The sequence below is a fragment of the Empidonax traillii genome, unplaced genomic scaffold (assembly GCF_003031625.1).
Source record: "Empidonax traillii isolate 1590-97213 ecotype Southwest subspecies unplaced genomic scaffold, ASM303162v1 scaffold704:size332872, whole genome shotgun sequence".
NCBI classification, from domain to species: domain Eukaryota; kingdom Metazoa; phylum Chordata; class Aves; order Passeriformes; family Tyrannidae; genus Empidonax; species Empidonax traillii.
This window is the reverse complement of record NW_020955897.1, coordinates 306,930-318,339: the sequence shown is the minus strand read 5'-3', so window position 1 is coordinate 318,339 and position 11,410 is coordinate 306,930. Positions and strand designations below refer to the sequence as shown.

The 11,410-nt window shown below is 36.7% G+C and overlaps 1 protein-coding gene across 1 annotated transcript in view; it reads left to right on the top strand.

Moving 5' to 3' along the window:
• The window catches only part of LOC114065867 (semaphorin-5A), a 127,838-nt gene that overhangs the window by 6,332 nt on the left and 110,096 nt on the right, over positions 1-11,410 (top strand). Inside the window, exon 4 of the mRNA XM_027900078.1 lies at positions 159-363. Coding sequence (XP_027755879.1) covers positions 159-363 — 205 coding nt within the window. The remainder of the gene's footprint in view (positions 1-158; positions 364-11,410) is intronic.

Below are 11,410 nucleotides of genomic sequence, written 5' to 3'. Positions count from 1 at the left end.
TTGCTGGACAGTCTGGTTAGCACCACAATGCGACCTGAAGGTCAAATTCCACACTTCAAGATTTACCCTTGTTTTTTATTGTCTTGTGCTGTAAATCAGGGAGTAAATCCATTGTTTTCGTTGCCACATATAGTAACGTTAGTTTTCTCTGTTTACAGTGTGGCACCATGGACCAGGGTTTGTATGCAAATCTGACTGAGAGAAATCTTCAAGATGCTCAAAAATTCTTCTTAATGCATGAGGTTATCCAGCCAGTTATTCCAATTCCTTACTTCATGGAAGACAACAGCCGATTTTCCCATGTGGTCGTGGATGTTGTGCAGGGCAAGGACATGCTTTTCCATATCATCTATCTCGCTACAGGTATGAACTCTAAGTTTCTGTAATAACTGCAAAAGTTTATGAAGTCTTTGAGCTTTAATGTTCTGTGAATTAGTTATGAAATATGTGTAGAGCACCTTGAAAATCACCTTTTCCTCTTTGACAGCAACTACCTGTTTATTTTATACGTTTTTTAGATAGAAGAATTTAGCTGTTTACAATGTGTTATATTGCGAACTCAAATTTTGGTGTCAGTTTCCTATTCTCCTTTGAAGGTGTGAAGCCTACATGCTCTTGAGGGAAAGAACAGTAGGGAATTCTACAGAGGACACTTCTCAAGTTTCTGTCTTTTATTCTGTTTATGTAGTTAAGGTTACAAAGTTAAGGGCCTAAGATAAGATGGTTTAGGGTCCTCTGATATAGAAGTAACTTTATAAATCGCAAATACAGCAACTCCTATTGCTATTTCTGAGTTTTCTTCTCACATATATTTTATTACCTTTCCTTTTGTCTCATTTTTAAGACATTCATTATGCAAATTTACACCCTGCCTTATTATTTGCCCATCTATATGCAGACTTGGGAGTAAAAGAAAAAGAATCCTGGACCTAAAGTTGCCTCGGTTAGAACTATTGCCTCTTGCTTCAAAATTTCAAGCTTCTTAAAAACAAGTAATATTTTGGAGAACTGTTTTTGTAGAACAAAGATGTCCCCTACCAAGACTGAAATACTAGGTTGAACTAACAAGTTTACAGACTCATGTCATAAAATTTAAGGTAGTTCTTAAATACTTAGTCCTGTGCACATTTAATAGGGAATAGCTCATCAAAGTAATGGTTTGTTTATGTTCATAGTTTATCTCATTGTGCTCCTTGAAAGCTAGGCTTTTGATAGGTTGAATCTATGCTTGGATTTGACCAGTTCTAGTCAAAAGAGCCTGCTGGGTGGTAAATCATAGCATTTTAAATGAAATCATACCAATACTAAATGTTGTTTGTATCGTAGAGGTCTCCTGACAGAAACTGAATTACAGAAACATGTGCTGAATTGGTTTTATAGAGACTGACTACCACTGCATTGTGGGATATTTTATTAAAAAGATGGCACAAAGAATAATGTCTTTTTTCATAATTCTGATTGTCTTCAGTTTTTGTGGCAATGGACCTGCAATATATAGAATGGAAAAAGTCCTGCCAGAAATGGACTTGTGAAGAAAATGAAGAAACCAGCCCAAATGTCTTAAAAACAGAAGTTTTTAATGTTGTTTAAGTGAACATGTTCCAAAATGGCTTTTTGTGGTTTTTTTTTTTTTTTTTTTTTTTTTTTTTTTTTTACTAACTCACTTGCTTCTTCTGAAAATCTGCCTTGCAGCATAATCTCTATTCAGGAATGTCCTCAGGAGATATCAGGAAGTTTTCTCCTTGGCCTTTATCTACTCTTTTCTATTGGTTGTTAACCCTTTCTTGCTATTGGTGATTCTGCAAGACCCTCTGAACTTTTAATTGGTTATTTTGTAATCCCCCCAAAACCTATATATATCCCTACCCATAAAATAAATTGCTCTCTCTCACTCTCCTCTGCTGGTTTCCATATGAGTCTTGTCAGGCTCCTGGGACCACGTAGTGGAAAGAGGGAGGGAGCATTTTCCCCACCAGGTAATGGGCTAAAAACCCCAGGTCCTGGAACCCCTTTTCCCAATCCACCACTGCAAGTTTTCAGTTTCCCTTAGTTTTTTACATTTTACGTTTGATTCAGAAAGTGAGGATCTAAAACTTTACGCTTCATGGTTCACTAATAAATGTTTCAGGAGAGGCTGTTCTTTTTATGCACCTGTGTACTTTTCATGCTGCTAAAAAAGATATTGTGCTTATACTCCTTATGATGTATTCTTGCCTTTCAATTTTGTTCTCTGTACCTCTGGTTTTGGACATTCTTGGAAGCAGGATACCTAGCTGGATCTTTAGTCTTACTTCAGCATATGCTTTGCTGTATTTGGACGGTGTATGTTTTATAAGTGTGAGAAATCATATGATAAAACTCTCATTCTATTCCTGAAGTTTTCTTGACATAATGAGTTCTATTTCACATCTATTTCACTGAATCACAGTGGATTTTGTTAACATTCCTTCTACTCCACTCCCTCCCAACTGAGTTTAAGTACTAAGCCTTATTTTCCAAGAAATATTAAGATTCACTTTTTTTAAGAATTACTTTTTGCTAGATTTTGAAATTACCGCACATGTTTATATTCAAACACCACACAGTATATAAGAGTAGCTTAAAAAATCCCAAAATGCACCAAATTACGTAGTGTAATTTATTTAAAATGCTATAATTTGAGGATGAAGGCAGTATTTTACGTTCTTTGGGGTGCAGATCATAATTTTAATTTCATTATTTTATTAATTGTGAAGCATCTTAGTTCTCCAGAGCCCTTGTGTAGAAGCTGTGGAGCAGTTAGCATGGAGTTTTCATCCTAAACTGCATATAGTAAAAGATTATTGAGAAAAATACCACTGCTTCTGTAAACAACAGAAATTAAAAGGCAGCTGCCTTAATTTTGAAAATAAACAATAACTTTGGAAACAGACCACGTTGAAAATCTCCAGTGCCCAGCTTTACTCCCATATACAATGTCATCTAACCCAAGATCCTAAGACCATAAAGCATGTGTATGTTTGGGAGAGGTGACAGAGTGGGATGACAGTTACTACCAGTCTGAAAAACATTGTTGTTATTGTGTCTTTCCTGATTTAATTTATTTGCATTATTAAAAGTGGTGGTACATTACATTTTGAGTTATTTTTTTACCCAAATCCTCCATCTTCAAAAAAAAGCCAAAGGAACACAAACTGCTGAGCAGAAAAGGACTTGGGGGTGCTGGTCAACAGCCAGCTGAACAGTGTTCTCAAGTGGCCAAGAAGGCCAATGGCATCCTGGCCTGTATCAGAAATAGTATGGCCAGCAGGACCAGGGTGTGATCTTATCCCTGTACTCAGCACTGGTGAGGATGCACCTTGAAACCTATATTCAGTTTTGGGCCCCTCACTACAAGAATGACATTGAGGTGCTGAAGCCTGTGGAGAGTATGAAGCTGGTGAAGGACCTGGAGCACATGTCCTGTGAGGAGTGACTGAGGGAGATGGTTTTTTTTTTTAGCCTGGAAAAGAAAGAAAAGGAGGGTCAAAGGAGACCTTATTTCTCTTTACAACTGCCTGACAGGAAGTTGCCAGGTGATGTTCAGTCTCTTCTTCCAAGTAAAAAGCGGTAGGACAAGAAGAAATGACCTCCAGCCAGGGGAGGTTTATACTGGATATAAGAAAAAATTTCTTCATTGAAAAGGTGGTCAAGCATGTATGGGATATATAGTAGTGATGAGGAGCCAAATCCTGTCCTCATAAACATTTTTAAATCAATGACCTGGAGGAGGCAAAAGATGGCAGTGTGCAAGTGACACCGGTACCAGGAGTTACACTGGAGTTACACTGGAGTTACACTGGAGGACAGTGGTGCCATCCAAAGGACTTAGACATGCTGAAGGGATGGGCTAGCAAGAACCTCATGAAATTCAGTAGCTGCAAATACAAAGTCCTAAATCTGGGAAAGACCAACTCTATGCACTGATTGTGGCTGAGGACTGACTGTCTAGGAAACAGCCCTGTGGCAAGACCTGGAGACTTTGGTAGGCAGCTGAACATATGCCAAGAACATGCTGTCACTGCAGACGGCCAATAGCATCTTGGGCTTGATTAACAGAAACATAGCCTGTAGATCAGGGGAGGAGGCTGTTCCCCAGTTTTGGCCTCCCCCACTACAAGAAGGACATTGATAACACAGAGCAAATTCAGTGGAGAGTCTCCTTCTGTTGGAGGCTGGAGCACCATGCCCTAGGAGAAGCTGAGTGGGAGGAAGGGCTTTGCGGGGAGCAGGGTGCTAGTAACAGCCTGCAAATACCTGCAGGGAGTTTATAAGGAGAGCAGTGACATGCGCTTCACACTGGTGCATGGTATGAAGACAACAAGCAGAGAATTTCAGACTGGATTTAAGGAAAAACTTTTTCACTTCTAGGACAGTAAAGCAACAGATTGGATTTCCCAGAGAGAGAGGTTGTGCATCCTCCATTCTTGGAGGTTTTAAAGACCACACAGCAACCCAGTTTATGTTATAGCTATCTGTCTTTCAAGAAGAAGGTTGGAATTGAGACCTTCTGATCTCCCTTCCAACCTACATTATCCTGTGTTTATTGTATGCCAGTATAATGTGCAAATTGGTTGGGCTAAATTAAATTTTTATTCAACACTGTGATAATACATATCACTGTGTTTTCTGCTGCCAAAAGGAAAGTGCATTCAAGTCTCATGCAAGTACTGCCAGTAAGCAATTTGCACTTAGTGGTGTAAAGCAGGATGGATCCAACCCATGCTGTGTGAGATGTATATCACATAACTCTTTTAGCTATAATTCATGATAACATTCTGCAGAATTTGACTATTAAAATGCACAAAGTTGAATCAGTGGAAATGTAGGCATATCGATTGGACAGAATACAAATGAATGCTCTGCTGTCTTTGTTACTCAAAGCAAAAATCCCATTTTTTGAAACAGATAGGCAATAGTTAAGAGAAAGTTCTCTCTTTACCCTCTCACATTCAGTTACTTATCCACCCTACTAGAATACAAATATTACAGAAGCGAATAACCCTGGGAGTGTAAAAGTATAATCCAACTTCATTAAACCTTAAATAGATATTATTTGAGGGGAGACTGGGGGTAAGCAAACAAATTTATTAATCTACTGTGTCAACAGTCTTCTTTTCCTAAACCTTTGCCAAGTCATCATTCTGCTAGGAGATTCTGATGAGCTAGGACTTAACAGCTATTGCTCCTATCAAAAATATACTTTAATACTTTGGAGACGCATCCTAATCTTTCACTACAGTGACTCCTAACACAGAATGAAGGGATATATCAATTCTTGCACATTTTGTGCTGCTGGCTTTAGGCAAGAAGAAATCCTCAGAACAATTTTCAGTGATTCAGAAAGCAAAGTCAGGGAAAGCATTCACAGATGTTCTGAACTAAAAATCATCTGTAACAGTACATGAAAAGTAGAGCAAACTAGAGAAACACTCAATAATCTGACAACTTTCTAAGTATGAAAGGCTTCTTTGTTTAAAAACAAATAAAATCCAAGCAAAATGGTGCTTTATTTGTTAGAGTTTTGTTTCTCTACTTTTTGTCCCTTTCCCCCCACCTCACATTTTTTCCTCCATTTCATTTCTGCCTTTCATATTAAGTGACCCATGGTTAAAAATTTGGCTGATATCAAAAGGTGTTTTTAAAACAGGATGCTGCAACAAGAGCAACTAGCCCTTATTAAGAGAACTGTTGCAAAATGTATTAATTTACTAGAATGAATGAGAAAATTATAGTGTCTAGTTGGAGGGCATTATGAAAACATAATGAACTTAGGAGTTTCGAAAAAGTAATATTTCCAATGTCTGATAAGAATCTTTTAAGACCATCCTTTAAAATGACTTGGTGAAAAAACTCCCATGTTTTTTTCTGTTCTTCAGCCCCACTGGACAGAGTATGTCCCCTCTGTATCCTGAATAGAAATGGTATATGCCCAGTGGTGGATCTTAATTATTGGGATTTAGAGCACAGCATTGATGAAATTGGTATATGGCTGACTTAAAAAGCAAGTATGAAATCCAAAGGAAGATTTATTGCTGGCTATGTTGCGTGTCTCTAAAGAGTATATTGTTCAATGAAGCGAACCACAATTTTTATACCATAAAGCTGGGTTTTATCTGAAGCTTAAAGGTTACTAGAAGATGTTACAACAGGTTTCCATGAGTTTCTAGAAAGTGTTTTTCCTCCCTCTTAACACCTCAAAATTACAGGTAGCAATGCAAAGAATAATGATAAAAATAATTCTGAAAAACCACATACAGCAATTACAATGAAGAAGCAGAGAGATTTCATGAAGAAATTTCAAAATATATTTTTTGAAAATGCATCTGAATTTTTCATACATTTGCCTTTAGAAGGGTTAAAACAGGTAGTAAATCTCCACAAATATAATATTTTTCTCATTAAACCAACCCTGAAACTGTAGATTATCTAGAAAGTAGTCCCAGCCTCGTGAAGAGATTTGGAAGTTTGCGTGAAACTCAGTATGGAAATGCTATCAAAACAGTTTGTATTTCTCCTGTTTGTCTTGATAGATGGGAGTAAACTGATGCAAAGTACTCCATGATTTGATTCCTCTGTGATTTTTTTTTTTTTGTCATTTTGTCTTTTTCATTTTGTTTTTGTAATCAGTACACCACACTTTTTGCTAGGGAGCAACCCAAGGTCTTAACAAGAAAAAAAGTTGTGTGTGTGTTGTGACTAAAAAGAGATTTTGTCATTTTCCTGGCAGACTACATTTTTGATCAAAGTGTGCAGCTTTCACAGTTTAATGTGCATTTTGTCAGAATATACAGAGTACGTGTAAAGTTACCAACCTGAAAGTTATAAGCAAATATATGTGCTTATATGCATTTCTTATGCTCTCTTGGTCAAGAGAACAACAAAATTTAAATTGACTGCATTTTTTCCAATTTGATGCTATTTCTGACTGTGTTATCTTAAGTGCATTGAGGTTATTGAAAGCAATCTGTACATAATTTCTGTAGAACGGAGCTATGGAATTTTCATCTCCATTTAAGAATCACCTTCTTAGTCTAGAAACCACAATAGGAATACAATAATAAAAAGGATCAGAGTAGCTGTAATTTTGAGTCAGAAGTCAAGTGTGAAAGTGGTAGGTAGTCTGTTTGTATGTATTAATTTTTTTCTAGCTCAAAAACAGAAATGAGAATCAGAGTACAGTAGGATAATGAGGCGTATACACTGTGTCACGAAGGTGTCACTTTTTGAAACCATTTCTCTTCTGTTGTTACAGAAAACACAATTCCTTTGTTTCTTATGCCTTTCCTTAATGAAGGTAAAGTATGCTTTTACAGAGTGCTAAAGCACCCCTGCAGTGGTTTTAAAACTATTTTCCTGCTACTTGTTATCCTTCTGGCTTTATGCAATGTCATTTCAAGAAGCTTGAAGCAAGGACACTCATCAGTTACTTTGCTGTCAAAAACTGGTGCATGTTGGAAGACACCAGTCCTAAGAGCAACGTGATAATCTTGAACATTTGTTTCAAAAAAACCAAGCAGTAAACCATAAAATTAATAACCTTATTCTCTTCTGCTTTTGCAATGACAGTTACCTCTAATAAAGAAAAAACCCTAGCTGAATTAATACTCCATTTACATTATTAAACTTTTCAGAAAACATTTTGCTTCGAAGTTTAAAAAAATATATAAAAGATTGCATGGTTTTTCTTCTAATGTTCACTTGGATTTATGCTAGCCTTACTAAGAAGGCTTGCTATATATTTCTTCTAGAATATTAATGTTATTTTCTATGTTAAATTATCTGTAAAGACAAAGAAGGATAATGTAAACCTTTGCTGGTTTTTTTTATCTAATTTAAACACAGAGATGTTGATTTGTTGCTGCCTTGTGTATTGTGTCATCCGTACTGGGCAAAGCGATTTTAAAATGTTACTAAATGAGAATGGCTACGTCTAAAGTTCAGGCTACAGAGTTATAAATGATACTATGGGTCTCTAGAGAATCAAACCCGATATTTAAAATGTCCAGTAGTACTGATTTCCCTTGGCTTTATCACTGTGTATAAAGATAAATCATTCTGCCAGATCCAGTTGGAGAGGTTTCTTAATAAATAGATGGCTCTAACTAGAGCTGCTTAAATTATTAATTGTCAGCAATTTCTATGTGAGAGTTGTAGCCCTTTATTTGGTTCACAAATTACCCAACACTTATTTGTAGTCATTTTTTGTTATTATAATCAACCCATAAACAGGTCATGATTTTGATTAGTTTGTTGCTGCTATTTGCTCATACAGTTTGTTCATATTTTTGTTAACATGTTCATGAATTGCCTGCTGCAAGTAGATGGTATTCTGTTTTCTCATGGGACAAATTTAAGTAGGAGAAGCCCTTTTTTTCTGTTCACAAATTATCATTATGTCTTTATAATTGCCTGGCTCTGTCGGATAAAGACTATAAATAAATGTCCAAAGAACATACGGTGTGTGCACTTCTGTACTGCCACTGGAAATCACAATTGCTGCAAGAGGCAGCTACTGGCTGAAGAACAGCTGGCTATGCTTTCATGGGAGCGAGATTAATGCGTGGGCCAGGGAGGGAAAAAGATTAAAAGAGCTGGAGACAGTCTCAACCTTCCATTTAAAGAAGACCAGCTCCTCTTTACCATGGTGGTGCTGAGCTTTCAAATCCTTTTTGACTACTTCATAAACTTAGAATGACCAAATAGCCTATCTTTCCTTTCTGTGTGTTTTGAAACTGCCACTTCCTCCTGAAAGAGAAACTAGACTTGATAAGCCCTATGTCATTTGTTATTAGACAATTCTAATGCACAAAATGCAAAGCTGTGAGCAAAAGCGGTATCTTACATGGTGCTCAGTGTTGTCCTGCTGTCTTCAAAGGTAAAACCTATGCTGATAGGTTTTACTGATATGCCTACACTCAAAACCTCTGATAGCATGCGTTGCTAGTCAACAGGCTTGGTCCTAATTTCAAAAAACAGTGTTGGAGTTTGCTTTACACTGGGGAGGAATTTGATCCTTGAACCCACACTGTAACCATTGCAAGGTCTCTTCCTGAGAGATGTGGGGAGGAAACCTTCCCTTTGAAGAGACTTGACTTTATCATAACATTTCAGAAAGGATGAGGTAACTTGGCATGTTGCTGAGCATTGTGAACTTCTTTAGCATATTTTTTTTAAGGTGGACATGCATCGGAGTGATTCAATAAACCCTGTCCAACCAAAGAAGAAAGTGGAACAGTTAAATCATGGGGAGAAATAAAAGTCCAAACCTTACAAGAAACTCAGCTTTGACCCTAAAAAACCAAATATGGATCATAAGTATGATTCTATGATATGTACAATATATTTAGTGTGAGCTGCAAGTAAAGCAGTCATTGAATGGGATATTATACTGAACTTCTGTGTTTTTTAATGTTTATGAGCTTCTCCATTCTGCATCCCTTTTCCTCTAAACCTCAATAAATCTAAATGTTTATAACTGAGCATATACAAGTGGTGGCACTAGTAATCTTTGGGATTTTTCCCCCTTGTGCCTACCCAACTCTAGTCATAGGACACGGCAAGTCTTAATAATCTAAAGAGTTTCTTAATAAAGATATACCTCATTTACTTTGTTCTGTGTCTTGTAAGTCATCAAAATGTGAAGATGCTTTATTTCAGACACTGTGGACTTTATGTGAAGAGTCCTGTAACCGGCAGGTGCAATCACAAAAAGAAGGATTAGGTTCCATTTGCATTTTACTGTAATCAAGTCACAGGGTAAGAGTCCTAATATTTGGGGCAGAGAGTCCCTTGTCTACAGATTAATTTTTCTACTTTTTATTTATTTTTATTTTTCTTTCTTATGAATCTTGGGAATTTCATTCTGTAAGGGCACATCTTAGAAGGAATAGGCATGACTGCAACCAGAATAGTGGTTAAATTGCTTGCTTACAAAGTACGAGGTGGTTTTTAACTAACAAGCTTTGTGAGATTTTCTGGTTATTGCCAGATGTCCTGGCTTCTAGACTATTATACAAAGAATATAAAGTAATATGATTGTATGCATTGTAGACTATGGCTGTGTACTATGGCTATATGCTATGGATATAGGTACTTTAATGGAATAGTGAGGGTAGTGAGATGAACATCTTCTGGTAAGAGACTTTGAGATTAATTTCTCTAATCCCAACTTTGTTTCTGTTTCTTGTCTTTTTACTTTCTTACTTACTTTGAGTAGAAAAAACCCCATCGTCATCATCATCATCTTGTCCTATTATATTTCTGAAAAAAAGCTGTGTTTTATGCTGAAATTGCTGCTGAAATTCCATGCACATCATACTGGAATTGTACAGGACATATGTGCTGGATTTGGCTCATTTAGGGCCTGAGGCATAGGGGCATGTACGGTGAGGACTGCAAATGAGTTTGAGCAGAGGACAGTCCCTGAAACATTTTCATCAGCCAAGTTTGTGATGCTTCTGGATACATACAGTAGTCAGTTGGCTTTCTGACACTTCCAGTGAAAATAATCACATGTGACTGGGTTTAGAAATCAAGCAAAGTTTCTCGTGGGTTATGTATCTGAGTTTTCTCTACTTGTGCATCTAAATGCTTCCTAATACAGGCATTGAAAATTTTATTCAATGGGAAAACACTATCATATTCATAGCATGCATTAAGTAGTGCAAGATATTTATTGTTTTGGTGGTATGAAGGAAGGCAATAAAAAATAATAGGAGCAGTAAGTACTCCCTGTCCGGTCAGATCCAATCAGAGTTATTACATCTTAACTTTAAAAGACTGGCAGGGATCCAGGTCCTGTATTTGATAGTAATTTTTTCCTTCGTGTGACATTCTTCACTGCTGCTCTGTGTCAGATAGCAAGCCTTAAATCATACAAACCATTTAATCTTGTGATTGATATTTATGTTTATTACCTACTCTACTACTTTATTTAGAGGTTACACATTTCTTCAGAGGTGCTCATCTCCACTGTCTAATAAGTCTAGTCCTAGATATTGATTAAACATTTTAGAAGACCTCTCCAACATCAGAAAGTTTTCTCTTCCTGTGAAGAAGTTTCTGGGAAATTAATACAGACTTTTTTGTTTGCTTCATTGTCAATGGTAGCAATCAGTCCCCAATAACAACCCTATTGTTTTATTTCTTTCTCTTTTCAGAATCTAGGATATTGAAATTATGTATCTCTTGACAAGTGTAGTGTTTCCCATTCAGAACCATATGAATGCTTCTGTCTTCTTTGCCTCAGGGCTTCAAGTTTTGTGTGTGTTTGTGTCATTTTTAGTGTAGTAAAAGCTGAATGTTGCCAACAAAAGTGGCTGTAATTGAAATATAATGCCAAATGCGCATTCTCTGGAATAGATATTATTCACATGTAGCTCTTAATATT